At 39.6% G+C, this 25,853-nt stretch overlaps 1 protein-coding gene across 2 annotated transcripts in view; it reads right to left on the bottom strand.

Annotated features, from left to right (window-relative positions):
• Positions 1-25,853, bottom strand: part of LOC131032724 (uncharacterized) — a 267,909-nt gene that overhangs the window by 198,969 nt on the left and 43,087 nt on the right. For both annotated transcript variants that reach the window (XM_057963762.2, XM_057963763.2), the window contains exon 2: positions 23,706-23,859. In XM_057963762.2, coding sequence (XP_057819745.2) covers positions 23,706-23,859 — 154 coding nt within the window. The remainder of the gene's footprint in view (positions 1-23,705; positions 23,860-25,853) is intronic.

Genomic DNA, 25,853 nt, shown 5'->3' with positions numbered 1-25,853 from the left:
TTCAAACAAATTCTTCCTTAGAGCGAATTTAAAGAGCAGATTTGAGAAGCAAATTCCAGCAATTAGAAGACGAATTTCAGGTGCAAAACCAGAATCTCCAAAGGGCGAAATCAAAAAGGAGAGCGAGCAGCAGTAGCTGAACTCATCAAGACGAATTTCAAAGGCAGATTTCATTGGGCGGATTGGTGATTGAGAAGGCAAAAGACAGATCATATAAAGGCAGGCCAAGGCAGATTCAACATTTTTAATCTCAGGCCTGATTCTCCAAAGGACGAGCTTGAAGATCAGCAATCCTCCGAGGGTGAATTTGATTTACTTAAGGTGCAGACCTGAATCTTTTAGGGGAGCGAACTACTTTCAATATCATTTAGGAAGAAGGTAAATTCAATAGCAAGACATTATTTACCCCTCTTTTCAGGTTCATTTCTTTCAAAGCTCAAGATCAAGTTTGAGGTATGTTCGAATGCCTAAATTTGAATGAAGATCTGATTTAGTTCAATAGAGATTATTTTCGTGAAGTTAGGTCTTCTTATTTAGATTGATTCATTTGTAATTTCAATTTGAAATTTTCAACGCTTATTCATTTATTTTCAAATTGAAGTTCAATTGTTCTTTTTAAGGTCTTGAATAACCTATCTTTGTGACTATACCTAAAACCCTAACTTAAACCACCCCATAGGTGACAAATGGCGGCCCCCAAGGCGAGCGGATCCACTACTCGACAAGCCCTAATCAAAGAAGATCAAAGGGGTGAAGACTTGCAGACGAAGATCATGTCCAAGTGGAGCAATGTCGAAGACACCAACCTAGGAAACTTCAATGTGAAGAAGTTTCGAGAAGCACCCTACATCGGCAAGCCATCACCCATAGCCAAGAAGATAATTGAGAGTGGAATCATCCAAGCGGCAGGTTTCTTTCCTGCACTCAGATGTCATGAGCTAATGATCGAATGTGCCAGGCACTATGATTCGCATTCAAGGACAATTGTGGCCAAAGATGGGACTATCGTCACCTATCTCTCAGAGGGAGCTATAAGTGAAGCTTTTCATCTTCCAAAGCAGAGGGATATGATCTACAAGAGCCTAGAAGGAGCCAAGTCTATCTACGAAGATGATCCTGATACTTGTCTAAATTTCGTCAATAAGAATTGGTTGCTCAAGAGTAGGCCTCGCTTGAATAAGATACCTAATACCCCTCACAGAATTGATTTCCAAGAAGAATTCAGAGACTTAATAACCATGCTTAATCGAATTGTAGGTGCCTCTCAAGCCTTCTTTTTCGACAAGTGGATGTTCTTCTTTATATAAGTGATCGTTCAAGGGAAAGGGTGTTCAATTGGGTCAGGATTATCAGTAACAACCTAGACGTGCAGTTGAGAAGGTTAGTCCCTACTAAGCCATTCCACATGAGCTCATATGTTATATATTCTCTAGCCAAATGTTATGAGTATGCAGGACTACCACACAGATGAGTTGGTTGGAGAGGGCCCGGAGAGATAAGAGTATGTGATTCTTATGCCCAATTGCATCATCCACCTAAGAATTACTACAAGCTAGTCAACAATACTTTCACAATGCATATCACCAGGACACTACATTCACCAACGATTGTCTCTAGAAGCACAAGAGCTCGTGAAGAAACATGGTGTGTGGTTCATTCCATTTCCTAATTCACCTACATCAGAATTCATGGATGTCCTTCACCTCCTTATATGTTGCCAAGGTATCCTACAAATAGAGTAGTACTACTTGAAGTGACTAGACAGTTGGCAGCTTGTGCTAAGGCATCAAGACATAAGCATGGGAATGGTATCCCTATACCTATTTCACTTGGAAATTCAATTAAAGTTTGTCCTAATTCTGAAGCAGTTGAAGATGCAGAAAAGGAGCTATCTCTCTACTCATTCACATCGTTTGCTTCGAGATAATTTTAATCCTAGTGGTCATATGGAAGAAACAGTCGGGAAGAAGTACAAGCATGTATTTCAAGTAGAAGACTTTTGGATGAATGTTCAAGATGATGTAAAGGTAAAAAGAAAGATGCACTCTCGATTATCCCTCGATCTCATTAGGAAATGTAAGATCTATAGAGTAGCAGATCAGGCGCAGGACAGTGGCAGATATCTTCAATCTTCCAATGAGAAAGAAGACAAAGAAGTGAAGATCGATTGGGATGAACAAGAGGTCGCGGACTTGAGAGCATTGATGGATCCAGTCTTGAGTTGTACTCGTAGATGGGTGGATGTCTAGCATCAAAAGTTGAAGGAACAAAACATAGCTATGACATTCAGCTTAGAAAGAAGAACGGAAGAAGGAGAGGCGAGTGCAAGTGAGAACACTTCTCATTCTAAGGGGTCGAAGAGAAAGGAGGGACCTGAAAAGAGAGAATCATCCAAGAAGAAACAAAAGGTGAATCCTGATCATCACTCTAGTGCTTCTTCTAGACATGAAAAGGAGATAAGTCAAGGAGAGGATCAAAGAGAGAACGTGTATGAGATAGATGAGTCTATGGAGTCCACAGTACAGAATGATAAACAAGCCAAAGGAAAGACACTTCAACAATCATCAAGTTAGTCTCTTCCTTTCCAAGTTTGTGATAATAATCACCAAGAAGAAAGAAATGATGATGTAGCGACATCTCCTTTTAGAGGCGAGCGGCCATTGCCTGTGGAAGTGCAAGTAAAATAAGGAAAATCTTCCATTCCAGATTGGCTTAGAGAGAGGCTTACAAGGGAAGTTGTAGTTGAAGAAGAGGAGCAAGTATTCGATTTGGAAAGTCTTCTAAGCAAGTCTCAAGAGGGGATTGAAAAGAAGAAAGCTACAAAGATATCTAAGGTGATCAGAGATGATACAGGCTCCAAAAAGATACAGATGGCTACACCAACGGTGGACAAGTATGATGATGAGATCGTGGCAGATTTATATGATTTGGAGACCTTTGACCTTGGTCCACTTACCTCCAAGCAAGCCATGCAAGATGTGACTGATTCAATGAAGGCAGTCAATGATAAGCTAAAAGAAGAGATAGAAAAGAATAAAAGGTTGGAAAAAGAGATTAATGGTTGGAGGAATTATTTTAGCCAACTTAATGAGCCATTGGCAACAGGATCCAGTAGTCTCACCCTTGCAGGCACTCCCTCTTGAGTCAATAAATTAGGTAGAAAAGATGAAGAACTCAGCCCGACTCATGGATACATGGATTGATAGATCCTACATGGTAGCCAAAGAATTTGTCGGAAGAATGATGAAAACAGTCCACAGGGCCATCCAAGTCCTTGAGATCATTCATAATCTAGTGGTAACTATCGATGCATTCACTCACACTAGAGATATTACCATCCCAGTATTGCAAGTGGTAAGGAAGACATCAAGACAGATTTTAGCGCAAGAAAGGATAGTTGATGGTGGAACCCATAATCTCCTACAATGGTCAACTTTGCTCCAAATGAAGGAGGTTCTATTCAAGGACATCAATAGTAGGTGCAACCGAGTTGAGGACACTATCCATCCTATTCAGGATTGCAATCCTTGATAGAACGATAGAGATTGAAACAGATGTGGATATCCAAGAATTGGAGGACAGGATCAAGGTCATCTTTTGTAGAGAAGATAGCATAATCACAGAAGAGCAGCGAGATCAGATGTATACTACTATGTTCCTGATTGACAAAACAAAAGAGCTGGAGCACAGATTGGAGATTACTCTTCTTGCGGCCTTTGATGAGGTCCTCCACTTGGAGGAATGAATGAAGAACCTGCCTGACATTCCCATTGCAAAGATTGAAGGGATTACGTCCAGATTAATTGAATATGCCAGAAAGGAACAAGGAAAAGGGAACGAAATTCTAGATGAAAAGTTGTTATGAAATGATGTGGCGATTCAATCCCTATTGGAGGATGTTTCCTCGTTATTCGTGCCAATTTCTAATGGCTATGTTATGATAATGCTTATCTAAATAGGGTTATTTGTGTAACAAACCCTAATTAGGGATTAGGTGTCAAAATCTCAGCCCTTGATCTTCTTTAAATCTGGGCCATTCATTGTATTTGTGAATGCTATATCAGCTCTCACTCATTTCATTTGTAAAGTTAATAAGGTTATTAGCAGCAGAGAAGAAGAGTAGTTATTCATAGAGAATACAAATTTGGTGAAGAGAGAAAGTTGAACAATTGTTGATATATTTTGCTATGAGTTATGGTGTTTTATTGCAATCTTTGCGTCTTCTTACATGGTTGTTTATCTTCTTGAATCACTCTTATTGAAGATAAAAATTTACATGTTAGAGTTAAATTGAGTGATAAATGTTGTGTTTGATCTTTTAGTGAAGCTCATAGTCCAAACCACTAGCCTCTAACTGATTGTAAGTGTGCCCTGTGTGGTCAACTGGAGATATTGAAATTGTTTATGATTCAATCATTACTTGAATATTGATGTGTATCCTATTGATAGTATTGAATGATTTGAAAATCTTTGAATTCCCCTAGAAGATCGCACCGATTAAAGTAGAGTTGTTGTTCTATTGCAATACTGAGATGTGTAGAGTTTCACTAAGACTGCCCTCCATTTAGTCATTCGTAGGCTTAGTTTAGCCTAGCCATCTCTAATCCCTTATCTTTTGTCCTTTTTTTGAAACATTGGTTAGTATTAGAAAAATCCAGTTCCTCATTGGTTAACTAGTTGCAAGAACCGGCTTTCATAGAGAGTACGTAAGGCCCCTTGATGAAACAGCAAACACAACGAACACTAGTGTTTATCCACACGTAGAGCACCTACATACCAGAACCTTGGAGTTGCCTCAATTAATCCTTAGGCGAAATCTTCAGCATTTGGGTAAACTTTGTTCAAGAGAGGATAAGGTACCTTTGGATATTTTATTCTGCGTTTGATCGTGTATAAAAGACACATCAACACAACCTTGTGAAACATGGAGATAACCCCGAAGTGTGGGACCTTGCGCAAGGGGGTTGAATCTCCGGAGAAGGTCAGCTTCCTTCTCAATCCAGGTGCAAGTGTTGAACCAACTCAACACTAAAAAACTAACTACTAAGCCTATCCTAACAAATTTGCAGAGGTAAAGGGAAGAGAGAATTGCTTGAAATAAAAGGAGGTGATGCACCAAGATAAGAGATTGTTCCTCTCCCCACCCGAAATGGGACAAGGAATCAACTAAAATACCCAAGAGATGCACAAACTTCGGTTGTATGAATGACCCAAACGCATGTATGGAGGTTAGAATTTGCCAAATGTCAAGAGGGGAGAAAGATTCCCACAAGTCACACTCAGAAAAACAAGTTAACACAGCACATATGGAGAGAAGAAAACCACAAACATACACTTATAATGGAGGTAAGAACACATACACAGCACGCATAAGTTGAAGTACGGCAAGAATGGTAGTTTCAATTCATTCAAAAGCCAAAGGCCAAACTTACAGTTGCAGAAATGCAAAAAATAATTACAAGTCTTCAAGAAAAGAGAAAGAGCATAAGAAAGCTCAAGGCAGCAAGGAGAGAACCCTTTACAAGGAGGCTTAAAAGCCTTATATAGAAAATGGTTACAAGAGTGATCATGACCCCTGCATGTTAGTCTGGGACTGCAAGGAAGTGCATGCACTTGACTTGTACATGCAAGCAACCTAGCCATACCCACAAAAGGCAACCCTGAGAAGGTGGATTGACTGACCTTCCAAAGTCAGAGTATGCAGACATGACATAAGTCACCACAACAAGCATGGCCCCATACCTCCCTTGATGGAAATCCTGCCAAAAACATTAAATTCACCCCTGTGGCTCCACAAAGGAAGATGCACAAGTCACCAAAACTGTCAGAGCATTTAAAGCTTTGAGTGTCGATCACGCCATCTCAAAGTGTTGCTAGTCAGAAGGAAGTCCGGGGGACTTCGGAAACTCAAGTTCCCGATGTGGGGAAGACAAGGAGAGAACCTCGGAACCTCGGGGGTCCAAGGTACGAGAAAGGAGAGCAACAAGGAACTTCGGAACCTCGGGGTTCCGGAGTTCCAGGGGAACTAGAGAGAAAAGGCAAGGAGGGAAGGAACTTCGGAACCACGGGGTTCTAGAGTTCCCGAAAAGACAAGGGGAAGGAACTTTGGAACCTCGGGGTTCCAGAGTTCCGGGGAACTGGCAACGAGGTTACGAAGTTCCGAAGAGAAGAAGGAGAATCAGAGAAGGGAACTTCGAAACCTCAAGGTTCTGGGGTTCCGGAGTTCTGGGGAACTGGCAAGGGAAAGGCGGAACTGAGCAAAAGAACTTCGCAACCTCGGGGTCCCAGAGATCCGGGAAAGGGAAGAAGAAAAAGAAAGGAACTTCGGAACCTTGGGGTTCTGGAGTTCCAGAGAACGGAAGAGAAAGAGAAAGAAAGAGAGGAACTTCAGAACCTCGATGTTCAGGTGTTCCAGGAAAGAGAAGAAAGGGAAGGGGGGACTTCGGAACCTCGGGGTTTCGGAGTTCCTGGAAAAGAAGGGAGAGGCGGCAAAGGGAAGGAACTTTGAAACCTCAAGGTTCCGGAGTTCTGGAGAAGACAAGGGAAAAGAACTTTGGAACCTCATGGTTTCGGAGTTCCGGAGAAGGAGAATAGGAGAAGGCAAAGGGGAAGAAACTCTTTCGGACAAGACAACACTTCCTACTTCATGATTTTTCTACTTAGTCCTTGGTCAATTAGGGCAACGCTGGTCCATGGATCGTATCTCTGATCGGTTCTTACTGATGGACCAAGGGTGTCATAAAATGACAACAGTTCCTTTCAACATAGTTGACCAAATGAAGAAGGCCAACCTCAATGTCACTATGTGGGAAGCCCTTTCCATCCCATCTCAAAGTGATTTTCTTAAAGAGGCATTAAAGGGCATGTTGTGACCTTTTCACACATTGCCCCATTACGAATCGAGACCTCCTCTTCCTACTTTCCGCATTTTATTAGTTTGAGGGTTTTGACAGTCAAGCAGCAAGTTTTGAGTTTTCAGTGCTCGAATCTTGTTTTTTATATGATCATGCCCAAAGGTCTTCAATGTGCTAGTAATGTTTAAATTTTAAGTTTTGAAGTCAATAGGATCAAGCGTTAGAAAATGTTAAAATGTCAAGGTGGTCCTAAATTTTGCTCAAGTGTTCAAGTTGCGACTTGCTTTAAACTTGAGTGTAAAATGTGTTCAAGTGTTGCAAATTGGTGTGAATTTTGTGCTAGAGCGTCAAAAGTCCCTATAGGAGTCGTTTTTCCACTCCTAGGGGGTTAAACATGTCAAGTATGCACAAAGTCTCGATGGACCCCAGTTTTCCACCCCTCAAATCCAGTTGAAATGTTAAAAGTCCCGATGGAAATAGAATTTCCACTAAGCGAAATGGCAAATTTTGACAAGTTTGGGACTTTACAGTGTAAAAATCATCACAGTCCCAATGGCAGACGTTTTTCCCCCATGAAATTTAGTCATTAAAGTCAGTTGTCCCGATGAGAGGCATTTTTCCACTAAGTTTTTAAGGCTAAAATGGACTTTGTCCCGATGGAGCATGATTTTCCACTGCATTTTGAGCACAAGGAAGTGATTTTTTTATGATGAAAGTGGTCTTTGTCCAAATGAGGTGCGTTTTTCCCCTCATGGGCAGTGTGTTTTGGGAAAATCCTGATGCATCTGGATTCTCCACTGTGGTTGTTCTAATGGAGGTTTCTTTTCACCAAGCCTTCAAGAGCAAAAATGTACAAGAAAAGTGAGTCCAGATGACCCACGTTTTTCCACTAGGAAGTAAATGACCAAGTTAAGCGCAATTATTTTGTCCAAATGAGGTTTGAATCTCCACCAGAGGTGAAAATAAGTGAAACGAAGTGAAATGTGGATGAATTTATGTTGTCTCGATGAGATACATTTTTCCACTTAAGGTAAAATAATGAATTTTGGTTAATTTTAATAGTCCCGATGGAGTTTGAATTTCCGCTAGAAGGTATTTTGATGGATTTTGACAAGTTTTAACGAGATTTTGGTGTCCAGTTAAGGGACGTTGGACGTTTTTCCACTGGAAGGTGTTTTTAAATGAAATGATGAAATTTAATTTCCAAATGGCCGTCGATTTTCCCCTAGACAGATTTGTGAGCAAAAATGAGTCAAGTAATGAAATTTATTTGTACAAGTGAGGGTCAAATTTCCCCTCAAGCATATATGTGGCGAATGGAGATGAGTTTAAGTGACTTTATGTGTCCAAATGGGGTGCATTTTTCCCCCAAGTGGCTGGAATTGAATTCAAATGAAGTTTTAATGACAAAGTCTGCCCAAAAGATATTAATTTTGCCTTACCACAAACATTTAATGATCAAACAAAATGAATTTAATGCTAAGTGTAGAATCCCTATGCAAATCATTTTTCCACCAGGCTAATAAGAAGAGAAGTTTTATCGCACATTGGCTGTGTGGTGATTTTGTAAGGCAAAAACAGGAATAAAAGACCCAACCCAGCACTTAAAGAATATTGTATTGCCATTGATGTGATAGTTTGGAAGCTGATAGAAGGTGCGCCATTATTCAAGGGGCTGCGATTTTGCTAATTGGCTGATTGCGCCACCATTGAAGAGGATTTGTGAGCATTTTGTGTGTGGTGCCATTGCTAGTAGAGGAGCGATTTTGCCCTAGTGTGTGTTGGCGCCATTGTTGGAGAGTTGTGACATTATTCAAGGGGGTGTCATTGCTGATCCAAGGTCTGAAACTCCATTTCCAGCATCATTCTTAGACCAAACATCATTTCCAGCTATCAACTTTGGCCAAGGCACGTGCATTTTCAGTCAAGTTTAGACAAATCGCCTTGTGTGTGGAGGTGCGCCATGGCTGTGATCACTTCCAGCCATTGAAATGTGATTCAAATGTGTGTTCTCGGACTTTAACAAGACAATTCAGATCGGAGATATTCTAAAGGCACCAAGATCCTATATTTCCCAGTCATTTGGGGGCGTATTCAGACATTGTATTCAGAGAATCAGATCTGATACACCATTTTGACATCCAAAATCAGTCATTCTCTGAGCATTGACAAGAGTATTCAGACCTGGAAACATATTTTGGACATCAAATATTCCATTTTCTGAGTGTTTGCAAGGTGTCCTTAGACTTACCAATTGTGATCAGACTTGTATTAAGTCTGAAAATCAGGTTTAAAGAGAGGCAAAATGCCTCGTGATTGGAATTTACTTATTTTTTCAGAATTTATGTTCCTTATTGTTGAAATTTCTGATTTTGATCTTATAAATATGACAAAATCTTTAAAAATCAGAACTTTGAAAATTCTGAAAATAAATTAACTTCCAGCTTTGTACAGGTGCCATGTCTAAAGCAGGTATATCGGCGAGGAAAAATCAATTGAAGATCGTACAGGAGGGTTACTATCGAGAGTCCCAAATAACATACCGATAAAAGAAGGTTGGAGACACGAACATGGAGTACGTAGACATGAAGAGGATGAGGCAAAGAATGTTTGGAAAAAAGAATCATCTTCCATCCACTTTGGCAGCTAATATCATGAAGAGCGGAATTCACCAAGCAGCTGGCTTTCCACCATCCATTCAGTGCTATGAGCTCGTAGTTGAGTGTGTGAAGCATTATGATCCTCAAACCAGAATGATCAAAACACCCAAGGGGATAGTGCTTGCATACTTAGCCAAGGAATCAATTGGGGAAGTATTCGAAATCCCTAGATGTATAGACATGCAAGAGAGAACCAAGGCAGAAGCGCAAGCAAAATTTCAAAGAAGATCGGAGTCATGCATGACAGTTATCAATAGCGGGTGGATTCTTGAGACGAGGCATCACCACTCTAGGATACCCAAGAGGCTCTTAAATTCGGACTTCAAGGAGTAGTACAACGATCTAATATTTATACTCAACTGAGTCATGGGAGCACCTCAAGGGGCATTATTTGAAACATGGATGTACTACTTTATTGAGATGATAGCAGGAGGAATGGTGATCAACTAGGCGAAGATAGTAAGTGATAATCTTAACATCCAATTGAGGGGTTTGGAGAAAACAACGACATTCAATATGACTTCCTACCTTGTCTACATACTTGTCAAATATGTCGTGTACAAAGGATTGATACACAAGGGCAAAGTTGGGAATGGTCCAAGACAATACAGAGTTTATGAGTGCTATCCGCAAAACCATCTACACGAAATTGAACAGTACAAACGGGTGAATGATGCTTTCACCATGTACATCACAAGGTTGCTACAAGGTGGAGTACATTAACGGTTGTCTAAGGAGGTGTTGTGACCATTTCACACATCGCCCCATTAGAATGGGGACCCCCTCTTTTTCGCTTTTGTTTTGCCTGTTCTTCTCTCTGCTTTTAGGGTTTTGAGTGAGTGAGTTGTCTGTCTGGGCTAGGGCTAAGCCTTAGGGGGTTCCTTCTGACATTATTCAAGCTGAGTCCAGTCAAATTTTGAAAGTTATTAAGTGTCCTCCCTAGGATTGACATTGTTGAAGTAAGGTGTGCCTGTCAGGAGAGTCAGATAGGTCTCAGGATAGGTCTAATCAGGGTTTTTTGGGAAAAATCCAAAGTTTTGGCTAAGTGTTAGCATTTTGAATGTGTTCTTGCCTAGGTAAGTTTTGATCAAATTTTGGAGGTAAGATGATGCCTGAAACACAAAGTTCGCTCCTGACCCTCTCTGAAGGTCCAGGGCGAGATTCTTTCTAAGTGCAATTCGTGGTTTTTGATAGGCTTGCTAACTGGTTCCTGGCCTTGAAAATGACCTAACTCTGCCTTGTGAAGTAATTGGAGACCTAAAATTTGGATATTTTAGCCAGAAAGGATGAAATCGCTCCTGTCCCTCTCCAAGGGTCCAGGGCGAAAATGTTATTTAATGCATATTTGTCACTGACTTTTCTATTTTGTTTTGTGCAGGGGTCTCCAGGAGAGATGATCGGACGTGACTTGATACTTTTGAAGATTTTGAAGGCATGAAAATGATGAATTTTGGAAGTTTAGGGTAATTTCACTCCTGTCCCTCTCCAAGGGTCCAGGGCGAAATTCTTTATATACACATTTTTAAACCTTCTTTGGACTGGAACTCTTATTCATGGCATGTAACAAGATGAAATCTTCCCTAGCAAAGACATTTCTTGATGAAAGATGAAGCATTTTGGCCTAGAAGACAAAGTTCGCTCCTGTCCCTCACTGAAGGTCCGGAGCTTGATTTTCAAATTTGCACTGTTCTTGCAGGATCAAAGTGATTTTATGATTGGAAGAGATCAAGGAAGGCATGTTTTGTCCATTGAATATAATTTGAGTAGTCAGCAAAGGAGGAAATCAACCCAAATGACAAAAGGCGCTCCTGTCCCTTGCTGAAGGTCCAGAGCGATTTTCTAAAAAGTGCAATTTCCTTGCAAGGACAAGGCAAGTTTTGTGATTGAAACGAATGGAAGAGGGCATGTATTGCCCATTGAAGATAATTTGGAGGGCTAGCAAAGGACGGTTAAACTTGAATGTGCAAAATCGCTCTTGTCCCTCTCTGAGGGACCAGGGCGAAAAACCTGATATCCAGCCCTTCTCTCCAAGTTTGGACAAATCTAAGCCAAGGCGCAAGTTTGAAGCAATGTTTGAAATGCCTCGAAGTGGAATTGAGATGCAAAGATTACAAATTTTGATGACAATTTGCAAATTCGCTCCTATCCCTCTCCAAGGGTCCAGGGCGAAAATTCCAAATGTGCCCATTTACCTTGCATTTCGAGATAACCTTTTGTTTCCAACACTCAAAGGGGAGTGGAGGATGACGTTCTACGCCTTGAGGGTAATTTGAAGTTGAAGTGATCAAGAATTTGAACAAAGGACTCAAAAGCGCTCCTGTCCCTCACTGAAGGACCATGGCGATTTTTGCAAAATCAACAATTTCCCTCAGGATTTCGCTAAGGCAAGGTTGTGCAAGGATGGAAAAGGTCTTCTAAAGCATGGTGAACAAAGACTTGATTTCTAAACTTGATGATCCTAGGTTAAAATACAAAAATTGCCCCTGTCCTTCACTGGAGGCCCAGGGCGAAAATCTTTGAAACACCTATTTTGCCTTGAAAAAAGCAATTTGAGCATGCATGGAACGAATGAGAGAGATCATTGCTTACCCCACAACGAGAATCGACAAATAAAGGTGAAGGATTATGAGCAAAAGTGAAAAGGCGCTCCTGTCCCTCTCCAAGGGTCCAGGGCAAAAAAGGTCCTAAGGCACTTTCCTCCTAGAGATCAAGTGAAATTGAACTCAAGACTCCAATTAAAAATGCCGTTTTAATGCCTAGATAAAGTTTTGAGTGAGGAAAAAATGAGGAATGCAAGGCCTAATTGAAGGTTCGCTCCTGTCCCTCTCCAAGGGTCCAAGGCAAAGTTGGTAACATCTTTTTATTTTCACCATATTTGAGCGTTAATATCCTCCAAATTGCATTAAATGCCAAAACTGCTAATTTCGAAATATTTGAAAAAATTAAATTAAATTGGCATTTAATAAAAGGCGCATTGGTATTTAATAAATTAATTTTGAGCCTTAGAAAATCGAATTTTTATTATAAAGGCATTTAAAATTAATTTTTGTGAAATCAAAATTAAAAAATGGAGCGCTTGAGGGCTTATTTTTATTTATTTTATCAAGTCGGCCTCTCCTTTTTGCAATTTTATTTATTTTTTGGGCCTATTTTGCCAAGTCGGCCTATGGGGAAGCAAAGTGGTGAGCGCCCTATATAATAGGGGTGTTTTGATCAAGTTTAATCAATCATTCACTCATTACTTCAAGTACGAATTTGGAGAGCAAGAGGAAGTGCGAAATCTGGTCTATTTGGAGCGAATTTATCTCAAGTGTTGAAGGCTAGAAGGTGGTGGAGTTGATTCTTGTGAAGACTAAGGGAGGTGCATTTTGCTCAGGGGAGAACTTTGATCTACATTTTGCCTAGCGAATTCTCCTATATTTCTGCATCATTTCTTAGAATTAGTACTCAAGTGGAGGTATGGCGAGATCATCCTAGTCCCAATGTTGAAGATTTGAATTTTGTGCTTCGTTTTGAAAATTCTAAGTTTGATGTAGTTAATTAGGAAATGATAACTCAAGATTTATCATGAAGTTTCCTAATTAATATCTTTTTCCTTGCTACTCTTCAAGATATATTACTCATTATGAAATGTTGTGTAGGTGTCAAGATGGCGACTCCAAAAGCAGGAACATCTACTAGTCGTCCAGCTCTCATGAAGGAAGATCAGAGGAACGAAGAATTAGAGACCAAGATCGTGTCCAAGTGGAGCAATATTGGAGATACCAACTTGGGAAACTTCAGTGTGAAGAAGTTTCGAGAGGTCCCCTACATTGGCAAGCCATCACCTGTCGCAAAAAGAATAATTGAAAGTGGCATCATCAAGGCGGCCGGTTTTCCTCCAGCAGTCCAGTGTCATGAGCTGATGATCAAGTGTGCCCGCCATTATGACTCACAATCAAGATCAATCGTATCCAAGGAAGGGAAAACTTTGGCTTACCTTTCAGAGGAGGCTATAAGTGAAGCTCTCCATCTTCCAGAGCATAAAGATATGATTTACAAAAGCCTAGAAGGAGCCAGGTCAATGTATGAAGATGATCCCGACACTTGCTTGAGTATCATCAATAAGAATTGGTTACTCAAAAGTCATCCCCGCCTGAGCAAGATTCCCAACACACCACATAGGATCGACTTCCAGGAGGAGTATAGAGATTTCATAACTTTGCTCAATCGAGTTACAGGGGCTCCTCAAGCCTTCTACTTTGAGAAGTGGATGTTCTACTTCATCCAAGTGATAGTTCAAGGGAAAGGAACAATTCATTGGGCTAGAATTATTAGCCATTGCCTGGATGTGCAGTTAAGAAGACTAAAGCCTACCAAGTCGTTTCACATGAGCTCATACGTCATATATGCCTTGATCAGGAGTTTCGAATATGCGGGATTACCTCACAGAGGAGTGATCGAAAGAGGACCCGAAGAAGTGAGAGTTTGTGACTCTTATGTTCATTTGCATCACCCTCCCAGAGGCGACTACAAGTTAGTCAATGACACCTTCATGATGAACATCACTAGGATATTGCAAGGTGGGATTCACAAACGACTATCTCTGGATGCACAAGAACTTGTAAAGAGGTATGGTGCTTGGTTCATCCAGTTTCACAAGTTTACATATATCAAAGTTCATGGGTGTCCTTCACCTCCCTACATGTTGCCAAGGTATCAGACAGACGGGATAGTACTACTTGAGGTAACCAGACAGTTGGCAGCTTATGCCAAGACTTTCAGACACAAGCATGGAAATGGAATTCCCGTGCCCATCATATTGGGGAATTCAGTTGAGGTATGTCCTAATACTCAAGCCTTGGATGATGCAGAGAGGGAATTGGCCTTATATTCATTCACGTTCTTTGCCTCGAGGGAGAATTTCGATCCTCGTGGTTATATGGAAGAGACAACTGGTAGGAAGTACAAGCACGAATTTCAGGTAGAGGACTTTTGGATGAATCTCTCAAGTGATTTAGAAGTGAAAAGAAAGATGCATTCCAGATTACCTTTAGATTTCATCAGGAAATGCAAAGTTTACAGAGTGGCCGATCAAGCTCAGGACAGTGGCAGACATCTCCAGTCATCCTATGACAGAGAAGACAAAGCAGTGAAGATAGATTGGAACGAGCCTGAGATTTTGGACTTGAGAGCTTTGATGGCTCCAGTTTTGTCATGTACTCGCAGATGGGTGGATGTACAACATCAAAAGTTAAGAGAACAGAACATACCAATGACTTTTACTTTGGAGGAAAGACCAGAAGAGGGAGGAGCAAGCGCAAGTGAAGGTAATTCTCATCCTAGAGGCACGAAGAGGAAAGAAAGACCTGAGAAAAGGGAACCCTCCAAGAAGAAGCAAGAGGCCAATCGAGATCGCTCATCAGGCACATCTTCTCGACATGAAAAATGGACAAGTCAAGTTGAAGGATAGGAGAAGGCGGTGCCTGAGGTTGATGAATTTATGGAGTCGATGGTACAGAATGATAAACCTGAAAAGGGGCAGGCAACTCGGCATTCATCAAGTCAATCTCCCCAAGTCGATGAGCTACATGAAGAGAAGAATGATGATGAAGTGACATCTCCTCTCCAAGAAGATGAACCATTGCTTAAGGAAATACAAGTTAGAGAGACGAGATTCGCCATTCCAGATTGGTTGAAGGAGAGACTGACAAGGGTGATTGTGATTGAAGATGAAGATGATGTAATTGACTTAGAGAGCCTTATAGGAAATTCTCAAGAGGCAACGGAGAAGAAGAAGGCCACCAAGATGTCCAAGATGATCACAGATGAGGCGAGATCCAAGAAGTTGCAGATAGCTACACCAATAGTGGACAAATATGAAGGTGAAATTCTTGCAGAAGAGTATGACGTAGAGACATTCAAGCTTGGTCCACTCACTGCTGAGCAGGCACTGGATGAGGCAACCTATTCATTTGAAGCACTTAAAGACAAGCTTAAGGAAGAAATGGAAAAGAATAGAAAGCTTGAGAGAAAGAGAGGTGCTTGGAGAGGCTACTTTAGCCATCTCAATCAGCCCTTGAGACGTCAGGATCCAGCAGTGTCCCCTGTTCAAGCACTTCCCCTTGAATCAGTTGGCGAGGCAGAAAGAGTCAAGAGCTTAGTTCAGCTTATGAGCTCTTGGATTGACAAATCCCACACAGTAGCCATTGAATTTACAACGAGAATGATGCAAACAATCCACCGAGCTATCCAGGTCCTTGAGATCGTCCACAACCTAATGATAACGGTAGCCGCTTTCGCTCACACTAGAGATGTCATCATTCCTGTTCTGCAAGTAATCAGGCAAACACCAAGGAAGATCCTAGCGCAAGAAAAGATAATGGATGGAGGAGCTCATAATTTACTTCAGTGATCAACTCTACTCCAGATGAAGGAGGTTCTTTTCGAGGGCATCAGCACCAAATGCAATCAAGTTGAGGGCGTCATCCATCCAATTCAGGATAAGGTGTTTGAAGTGTTATGTACCATTCTCGGTAGGAGGATTGAAGTTGAGACAGATGTGGACCTTCAACAGTTGGAAGAGAGAGTCAAGGTCATCTTTTGCAAAGATGAGAATGTCATCACAGATGGGCAACGGGATCTAATGTTCACTACTATGCTCCTGATTGAGAAGACCAAAGAACTTGAACCGGGATGGGAAGCTGCTCTTCTCAAGGCCTTTGATCAGGTTATCCACTTGGAGGAGCGAATGAGGAATCTTCCCAAGATTCCTATTGCTGAGATTGAAGGAATTGTGTCCAGATTCGTTGCATATGCTAACAAAGAACATTGGAAGGGGAATAAAGTTCTAGAAGAGAGGTTGTTATAAAATGATGTGGCATCTTAATTATCATTGGTCTATGTTCCCTCAATTTTTGTGCCAATTAAATATTTGGCTATGCATTTAATAATGTTCAACTAAAAGGGAACTTTTTGTAACAAACCCTAATTAGGGTTTAGGTGTCGAAATCTCAGCCGTTGATCTTCTTTTGATCTGAGTCGTTCATTGTAATTGAGGATGCTATATATACCCTCACTCATTTTCATTTTGTCATTAGAAATTAGAAAATTAGAAATAGCAGATTAGAGATTAGAGCTTTTGGAGAGAAGAAAGTTATTTTGTAGCAAGATTGAGTATTGAAGAAAGGATTTCAAACAATTGTTGTCTATTTTGGCTTTGAGATCAATAAAATATTCAAATTATGGTATTTTATTGCAATTCTTGTGACTATCTTCATGGTTGTTTACTTTCTTGAATCATTCTCAGTCGAAGTTGTATTTAAGTTTGAAGGACTAAGTGTTGGGCTTGATCTTTGGTGAGATTCACGTTCCAAACCAATAGCTTCTTACTGATTGTAAGGACGCCTTGTGTGGTCAACTGGAAATATTTGGATTGCTTGAACCTTCAATCATTATTGAACTATTGATATGTATCTTTATGGTAGTATCTATAATTCTTGATGATTTGAAAAATCACTAATCACCTTAGAAGATCGCATCAATTCCAGTAGAGTTGTAATTCCTTGGCAATACTGAAATTGGTAGAATCTTACCAAGTCTAGCCTGCATTGAGTCATTCTTAGGATTAGATTAGAATTCATCTCTTCCAAACCCTATCTTTTGATCTTTTTTTGAGAACCTGTTAGCTTTAGGAAAATTATGTTCCTGCAACTCAAAAACGTAAGGCCCCTTGAAGAAACAGCATTTACAACAACCACTGGTGCTTATCCACATGTAGAGATCCTACAACGAAGAACCTTGAAGTCACCCTGATTGATCCTTTCTCGCGATATCTTCAGCATTCAGAGACTTTACTCAAGAGAGGATAAGGTACCCTTGGGTATTTTATTCTGTGTTTGATAGTGTACAAAATACACGTCAACAGGAGGCAACTATGGATCGTGGTATATCCAGTTTCCTACCTTCAGATACCTAAGGATCCAAGGATTCACATCAGAACCATACAAGCTTCCTAGGTATCCAACAGAAAAAATGATTTTACTTGAGGTAGTGAGACGCTATTAGAATATGATTTCATCCAGAAGGCGAAGCATAGAACAGGAATAACTTTTCCTATCGCGCTTGGGAAGATGAAGGAGGTATGCCACATTGCATCAACAGCAATGAACGTCAATGAGGAATTGGAATTCTATCATCTTGGAATCTATAGAGGCAGGGATTGATTCAATCCATTTCAAAGAATTGCCACGATTAAGGGAAGTTTATACACAAGATTGGCATCAAAGACTATTGGGCTAATCTCATGGATGAGTTCACAGTTAGAAGGAAGATGTGCTCTTGTATGTTAGTGGACTTCATGAAGAAGTGTAACTTCTTCTCCATTCAAGATCAGGTGCAAGATGATGGGGATCACATCCAACCACAATACAAAAATGAGAAAGACAAGCCTATCCCGTTGCCTAGCTTGACACAACCTGAGTTGGTAGATTTGAATGTTTTAATAGGAGATATGAATGATTACTCCAGGGAATGGGTGGACAACATGAACGAGTTGAAAAAACTAAAGGTCACCTTTACCTATGGGGAGATGAGAAATGAGGAGTCCTCTCTCATTGATGATGAGAGAACGATAAGCAATGTTAGAACACATAATGTGTAATGTCCCCTTTTGGGATTGCCCTAAATCTTGCCTTTCTAAATATCAAAGTTTGCTAATTTTCACACTTATTAATTCCGATATTAGATATTGATCCATTGACTTTCTTGTCTTCCTTGATCTTATGAATGATTCCTCCAATTCCCCTTGCTTAATTGAATTAATCTCTTCTTTATATCTTCATTTGTGGGAAGTCACACATCTTCATAAGAAATGAGTCATCACTCTTCACTGCTGCCCTTTGAGAATAATAAATTATTCTCCAAATTGATCTCCCTTGGATGTCCTCCTCAAATGAGACTTTCTCCTTTTTATATCCTCAAATGTGAGGGAGAGGTCACACCTCTTCATCATGTATGCCCTTTGGCAAAAGACACACCCTTTCACGAGTAGTACCCTTTGAAAGAGTGCAACTCTTCATTATTTCTGCCCTTTGAAAGGGACGGAACCTTTCGCAATCAGATCTGCACTTCTTATTTAAATCAGATCTGCACTTCTGATTCCCATATTATCCTCCTCAAATGAGGTTCTCTTCTCCCTTTTATATCTCATGTTTGAGGGAGTCGCAACTTTTCATTTCATGTCTTTGACAATTCATAAACTTAGTTAAAATTTAATTATATTCTTTTATATCTTAACTTTTATTTTATTATTATCATTTATCATTTCAAAGTGGGAACATTACAGCCCGCCCCACTCAAGATTGCTTGTACTCAAGCAATGTTCAATTGAACTAAATTTTCCCTACGCAAGGATTCCTAACTAACCCCTGAAGATTTGTAATCTTAGGACAAGTTCTCTCTCATCAATTGTAATCTGTGTTTAGTTGTTTCCTTGAGACAAACAAAGTTGGAATCCTCATTCATTGAGAAGAGGATTAGAAGCATGACGCACATCTAACACCTTAATTGCAATATTCTTTCCTAAATAAACTCATCTTTCTAGGTCAACAAAAAATAGAATTCACAATGATAGAAATCAGTAATCATATTCATGTAGTATATATGCCCAACATGGAGTATACACATAAAACACGGAGCATACACATGACAACACAAAGTAGACACATGGATAGATACAAGTATACACATGTAGATATAGTTAGTCCAAAAGAAGCAGGAACGTCCAACCAGGACCAAACCCATCCCTTGGGCCAATCAATCTATCATTTTACCCACGAGAGACAGGAGCGTCCAACCAAGACCAAAACCATCTCTTGGAGTAACGAATCCACAAGAGGCAGGAGCATCCAATTAGGACCAAAACCATCTCTTGGGCCAATTCACTTTATCCACAAGAGGCAAAAGCATCCAACGAGGACCAGAACCATCTCTTGGGCCAAATCACTTTATCCACAAGAGGCAACAGCATCCAACCAAGACCAGAACCATCTCTAGGGCCGATTCACTTTATCCACAAGAGGCAAGAGCATCCAACCAGGACCAAGATCATCTCTTGGGCCGATTCACTTTATCCACAAGAGGCAAGAGCGTCCAACCAAGACCAGAACCATCTCTTAGGCCAATTCACTTTATCCACAAGAGGCAAGAGCGTCCAACCAGGACCAGAACCATCTCTTGGGCCAATTCACTATATCCACAAGAGGCAAGAGCGTCCAACCAGGACCAGAAACATCTCTTGGGCCAATTCACTATATCCACAAGAGGCAGGAGCATCCAACCAGGACCAGAACCATCTCTTGGGCCAATTTACTTTATCCACAAGAGGTAGGAGCGTCCAACTAGGACTAGAACCATCTTTTGGGCCAATTTACTTTATCCACAAGATCATTAATCTATCTCTTTATACAAATTTGCATAAGATAATTCTTTATAATTCTCTCTTTTCTTGCTGGTGTTTTAATATATTGTTTTATTCTTCACACCCTTTCCTCCACAACAATTCACAATCCTTTTTATATACTCATCAAAAGAGGCAACTTGATCAAGAGACAACCTTTCAAAGGTTATCTTTTATGAGAATCATAATTTTCTTTATTAAGAACAAAACACACCCTTTACTAATTGATACTCCCATTATCTTAATAAACCTGATGTCTTCATTCAATTTGATTTTGTCATGTAATCACTGCTAGCTGCTACCTTTCTATTTATTATAAAAGAACTCGCCATCTTTTAAAAGGTAATTGTCATTGTTTTATTGTTTATCATTAAAAAATGTGTTGTCTTCTAATAAATCCCAAATGATGTTTTATGCTGATTGCCTTAAAGGTCTTTAATAAAATTGCTGCCCTTGTTATTATTTATCTTCTCATAAACTGATCACTGCCTGTTCTTTTCTTTGTGCTTGATAATTGTTGTGTATATACTTAATGTGCCCTGAATCTTGCTCTTGTAAAAATCAAAGTTCGCTAATTTTCACCCTTATTAATTCTGATATTAGATATTGATCCATTGACTTTCTTGTCTTCTTTGATCTTATGAATGATTCCTCCAATTCCCCCTTCTCAATTGAATTAATCTCTTCTTTATATCTTCATTTGTGGGAAGTCACACCTCTTCATAAGAAATGACAATAAAAAATGATATATATATATTAAAAAATAAATATGTACATTACAAATTTTACATTATTTTTAATTTATAGTTTATTATATATCTATTAATATATATATATATATACTAGTAGTCTATAATAGTTTAAATTTTTAAACTACTTTATAGTAGTATTAATTATAAACTATACGATTTTGCTCTTTCCCCATCAAAGTGCCATCTATAATAGTGCATAATAAGTATAATTTTAAACTAAGTGTATAATATTAATTACTTAATCGCATCAGAATCCATGAGGTGGGGTGTGCAAAGAGATTGAGTCACATCGAAGCCACGATTTAGAGAAAATTTGCTAGTTGCTTCGACACTATCTCATATGCCCCCCACGATTTAGGATGATATAGACCCTTTCAAATTTGGTTGATGACTGTCAATGCTCCTCCAGCTCCTCTATTTAGGGTTTTTCAAAGGTCGAAAAGAAAACTAAGGGAAAAAATAACAAACTGTTTCCAAGTTGATTCTACACTTCGATTCTGACTTGGAATTGGCCTTATTTTTTAGTAATTTGGTAATTTCATGAGATTTTCTAAGGGGATTCAAGAGTTTTTGTAACGATATTTATCACTTTTTTTTCATTTTTTGGGGGTTTTAACATGATTCAAACACAAAAAATCATTGAAAATTGGGTCAACAATTGGTCAACGATTTTTTCAGGGAATAAATCAGCTAGGTCCACAATTCATGATTAATCATGTATAATCACAATTTTTTGCAAATTATTGCTTCTTAGGCCATGATGACTATAATTTTTTTGTAAACGCATAATATAACAGACTTTTCTTTATCAGAAAACAGCAACCAGTTTTTGTGTCATCAATATGAAAAATAAATTGCCCACCACGAATTTAAGAATGATAATTGTTGTCATTTTATGACACCCTTGGTCCATCAGTGAGAACCGATCAGAGATATGTTCCATGGACCAGCGCGGCCCCAACTAATCAAGGAGAGAAGAATCATGAAGTGTGAAGTGTTGCTTTGTCCGGAGGAAGTTCCTCCCTTGGCATTTTCTTCTTCCCTGGAACTCCGGAACCTTGAGGTTGCGAAGTCCTTTTCTCTTTGTCCTTGTCTCTTTCCTTCTTCCTTTTCCAGAACTCCGAATCCTCGAGGTTCCAAGTTCTTTGCCTTAGCCGTTTTTCTTCCTTCTCCGGAACTCTGGAACACCCAGGTTCCGAAGTTCCCGTCCTTCCCTTAGCTTTTCTCTAGTTTCTCCGGAACTCCGGAGCCCCGAGGTTTCGAAGTTCTTTCCCTAGCTCAGCCCCTCCTCTCCGTAGCCTTTCTCTCTTTTTTCCCAGAACTCCGGAACCCCGAGGTTCCATAGTTCCTTGTCCCTTTTTCTCCTTCCCTCATTGGAACTCTGGAACCCCGAGGTTTCGAAGTTCCTAGCCTTCCTTTCCTTTGCCTCTTCTCTTAAGCATCTCTTTTGCCCGAAACTTGGAAACCCCAGGCTCCGAAGTTCCCCTTCTCTCTTTAGCCCTTTCCCTTTTCGGAACTCCGGAACCTCGAGGTTCCGAAGTTCCTTTACGCAGTTCCCTTTCCTTCCCTTTCCCGGAACCCCGAGGTTTCGAGGTTTCCCTCTTCCCCCTTCTTCCTTCTTCTCCCCGGAGCTCCGGAACCCCGAGGCTCCAAAGTTTCTTCCCCTTTTGCCTTCACTCTCTATCCCGGAACTCCGGAACCCTAAGGTTCCGAAGTTCTTCCCTTGTCTTCCTCACTTCGGGAGTCCAACCTTCCGAAATCTTCAGGCTTCCTTTGGACTGGTGACACTTCCAGATGGCGTGATCAACACTCAAGGCTTTTAATGCTCCGGCAGCTTGGTGACTTGTACACTTTCTTTTGTGGAGCTACAAGAGTGCATTAAGTGTTTTTGACAGGATTTCCATCAAGGAAGGTACAGGGCCATGCTGGGTGACTTATGTCATGTCTGACTTTGGAAGGTCAGTCAATCTATCTTCCTCAGAATTGCCTTTGCAAGTATGGCTAGGTTGCTTGCATGTACAAGTCAAGTGCATGCACTTCCAAACTGACATGTAGGGGTCATGATCACCATTGTAACCCATTTCTCTATATAAGGTTGTTAAGCCTCATTGTAAAGGGTTCTCTCCCTGCTACCTTGAGCTTTCCTATGCTCTTTTTCTTCTCTTGAAGACTTGTAGTTATTTTTGCATTTTTGCAACTATAAGATTGGCTTTTGGCCTTATGATTAATTAAAAAATCACCATCCTTGCCTTCTTCTAACCTATGTATGCTGTGTATGCTTTCTTACCTTCATTATAGGTGTATGTCTTGTGGCTTTTCTCTCCATATATGCTATGTTAACTTGTTTTCTGATTGTGATTTGTGGGAATCCTTCTCCCCTCTTGACACTTAGCAAACTCTAACCTCCATACATGTGTTCGGGTCACTTATGCAATTGAAGTTGTGCATCTCTTGGGTTTTTTAGTTGGTTCCTTGTGCCATTTCAGTAGGGAGAGAAACAATCTCTTATCTTGGTGCATCACCTCCTTTCATTTCAAGCATTCTCTCTTCCCTTTTACCTCTGCAAATTGTTAGGATAGGTTTAAGAGTTAGTTTTGAAGTGTTGAGTTAGTTCAACACTTGCACCTGGATTGAGAAGGAAGTCGGCCTTCTCCAGAGATTCAACCCCCTTGCGCAAGGTCCCACAGTTCGGGGTTGTTTCCATGTTTCATAAGGTTGTTGAGTTGATAGCTCAGCAAGGGTGCAAGCTTTTGTGATAACAATAACCTCACTAATACTATAAATACCCAAGTCAACGCCAAAATTAATAGAAATTAATACCATTCAAAACCAATCATAAGTTAAAGTTTCCAATAAAATGCTACAAGCAAGGTTACCTGTCATTTAAGTTATTTATGGAAAGACTAATCATTTGTGATTTGCATAAAACATGATAGCAAGATGGTAATTGCACATATATGTAAGAAAGAACATGCAAAGATAAGAGAAGAAGATTTACAACCTTAGATTTTGAAGCTTTACAATCCCCAAGTCCACATTTCTACATATTCTACAAGAATTTATAGTAACATTACTATGTAATCCCATATCTGACGAATCAAAAGTAACATCATCTTCTTTAATCTCCATATCTTTATGCATCATGTTGCAAGAAACTGTAATGCAAACATAATTTATAATAGTTAGTCTTGATTATTGTATCTGACATCCTATGTAAATTCACTTAACCAATAAGCAAGAAAAATTGCAGGTAAACCGAATTTTAGATTTTGATGTTAAATCAATAGTCAAGACACATTTACAAAACCACATTCTATCTAGAAGATGATTAGATTATATCCAAAAAGAAAGACAATCTTATTTCCAGTCACACCACAAGAAGGTTAAATAGACACTGCAATTATCACAATAATCCAGTGAATATATGCTAGCAATTAATTGCACCAAAACGTAGTAATAAAAGTTGTTCCTAATACAGTATCATGCAATCTATGGCTAAATATCAAGTCGAGAACAAAGAAGCATGATACAAGTGCTAGGCCTCCAACTGTGTCAAGTGGTGAGATCTTACAACTAATTACTTCCAAGTGACCAAACTAAAGCGAACACAATAAAAATAATAATCAAAAACAGTTCAACAAGGACAACAATTGTAATAATAGCAACATTAAATGGAGTAAAAGAACTGCCCAAAATATATTGGACTATTGTCATTAATGTCAAAAGCAAAATTAGATCACTGAAGCAAATCGAAGGACATCATGTTGCTGAGTTAATCGAAGTCCAAAGGCCACTAATTGTCATCCAAGAAAGATCTTCAAAGGCTGACTATACCTTAGCAAAAGCAATGGAATTGAATTAAATGTTTTTATTCATAATGGGCTGACCCGTTTTGTCATCCACATTGGAGTCAAAGAGATTTAAAAATAAATATATTTATATAATCTTAAGGGGCCAACCCCTCATGGTGATCACCCATTTTCGGGAATTAATATAAAATATTCATATTTCAAGCTTGGCTGAGCTCTTTTGGAGAGTCACCTCTCTTGAATGAAGAGGTATTTGACAAGGATAAGTTGGTGGTGTAAGATGCAAGCAAATAACGAATATCTTTCCTATCTAAAGCAGACTTAAGAGCAGATCTAAGGCAGATTTATAGCACATCCTGAAGCCATTTATAGCAGATTTATAACAGACCTTCAAGGTGATTTGAAGCAAATTTGTAGCAGACCTTCAAAGGTGATTTAGGGCAGATTTATAGCTGATTTAAAGAAGATTTATAACAAGAATTATTCTTATAAAGACTAAGACTTTGTTGTGGACCTGTGGTAGAGATTGGTGCCTCTATAGAAGATATTGGTGTCTCCTTCTGGGTTGGTGCTCAGTAATGGGGACTGGTGTCTCTCATGGGTTGGTGCAACAAGGATAAGTGGGGATTGGTATCTCCAATAGGTTGCCTACAAAGTTTGTAAAAGAATATTATATAAGCAATATTATGCCACGCTTTTCTGCCAAAATAGTTTCCAAGGAAACCTTGTGTTCCTCTTGTGTTCTTGATAGTTTATGTTGTGTGATTGACATTATTGTGGCTACTAATTTGAAAAAGTAAGAGACTACCTTACATTGATTCCACCCCACCTCTCAGTATAAGCATAAGCTCATCACAAAAAACCACATAGCAGAATATAAACTAAAAATCAAGACCAATAACAACCCAATAAGAAAAAAAGAAGATAACTAACATAGCATGTAAAGGTAAGAAAAGCTAAAAGCTAGGTTATCAAACCTCAAAAAATGGTAAGAAATTTGTCAAGCAGCTCCAGTCAAGAGTATAAAGGTCAAAAGTTCAGAACATTCTAGTCTTAATTTTTAACCACAATTTCATATTATAAGATTGGACCTTAAAAATAAAATCTCAAGAACCAAAGCACCTCATACTAATGGAGTTGAGCTAGCAAACAAAACTTGGAGTCACAATATATGTGCACATAACATCAATAAGCAAATCTGACAATACAGTAACTATGTAGATATTGGTATGTTGAAGACAGATAGCAATCATGTTATTCCGAAATATAAATGAATTTGCCAAAATAATACTGATGCAATCAAGGATAGGGTGCTCAATGAACAGCCACGTTGTCCTAGA

The sequence above is a fragment of the Cryptomeria japonica genome, chromosome 5, assembly GCF_030272615.1.
Source record: "Cryptomeria japonica chromosome 5, Sugi_1.0, whole genome shotgun sequence".
Classification (NCBI taxonomy): Eukaryota; Viridiplantae; Streptophyta; class Pinopsida; order Cupressales; family Cupressaceae; genus Cryptomeria; species Cryptomeria japonica.
The sequence above is the reverse complement of the archived record's forward strand: the minus strand, read 5'-3'. Positions and strand labels throughout refer to the sequence as shown.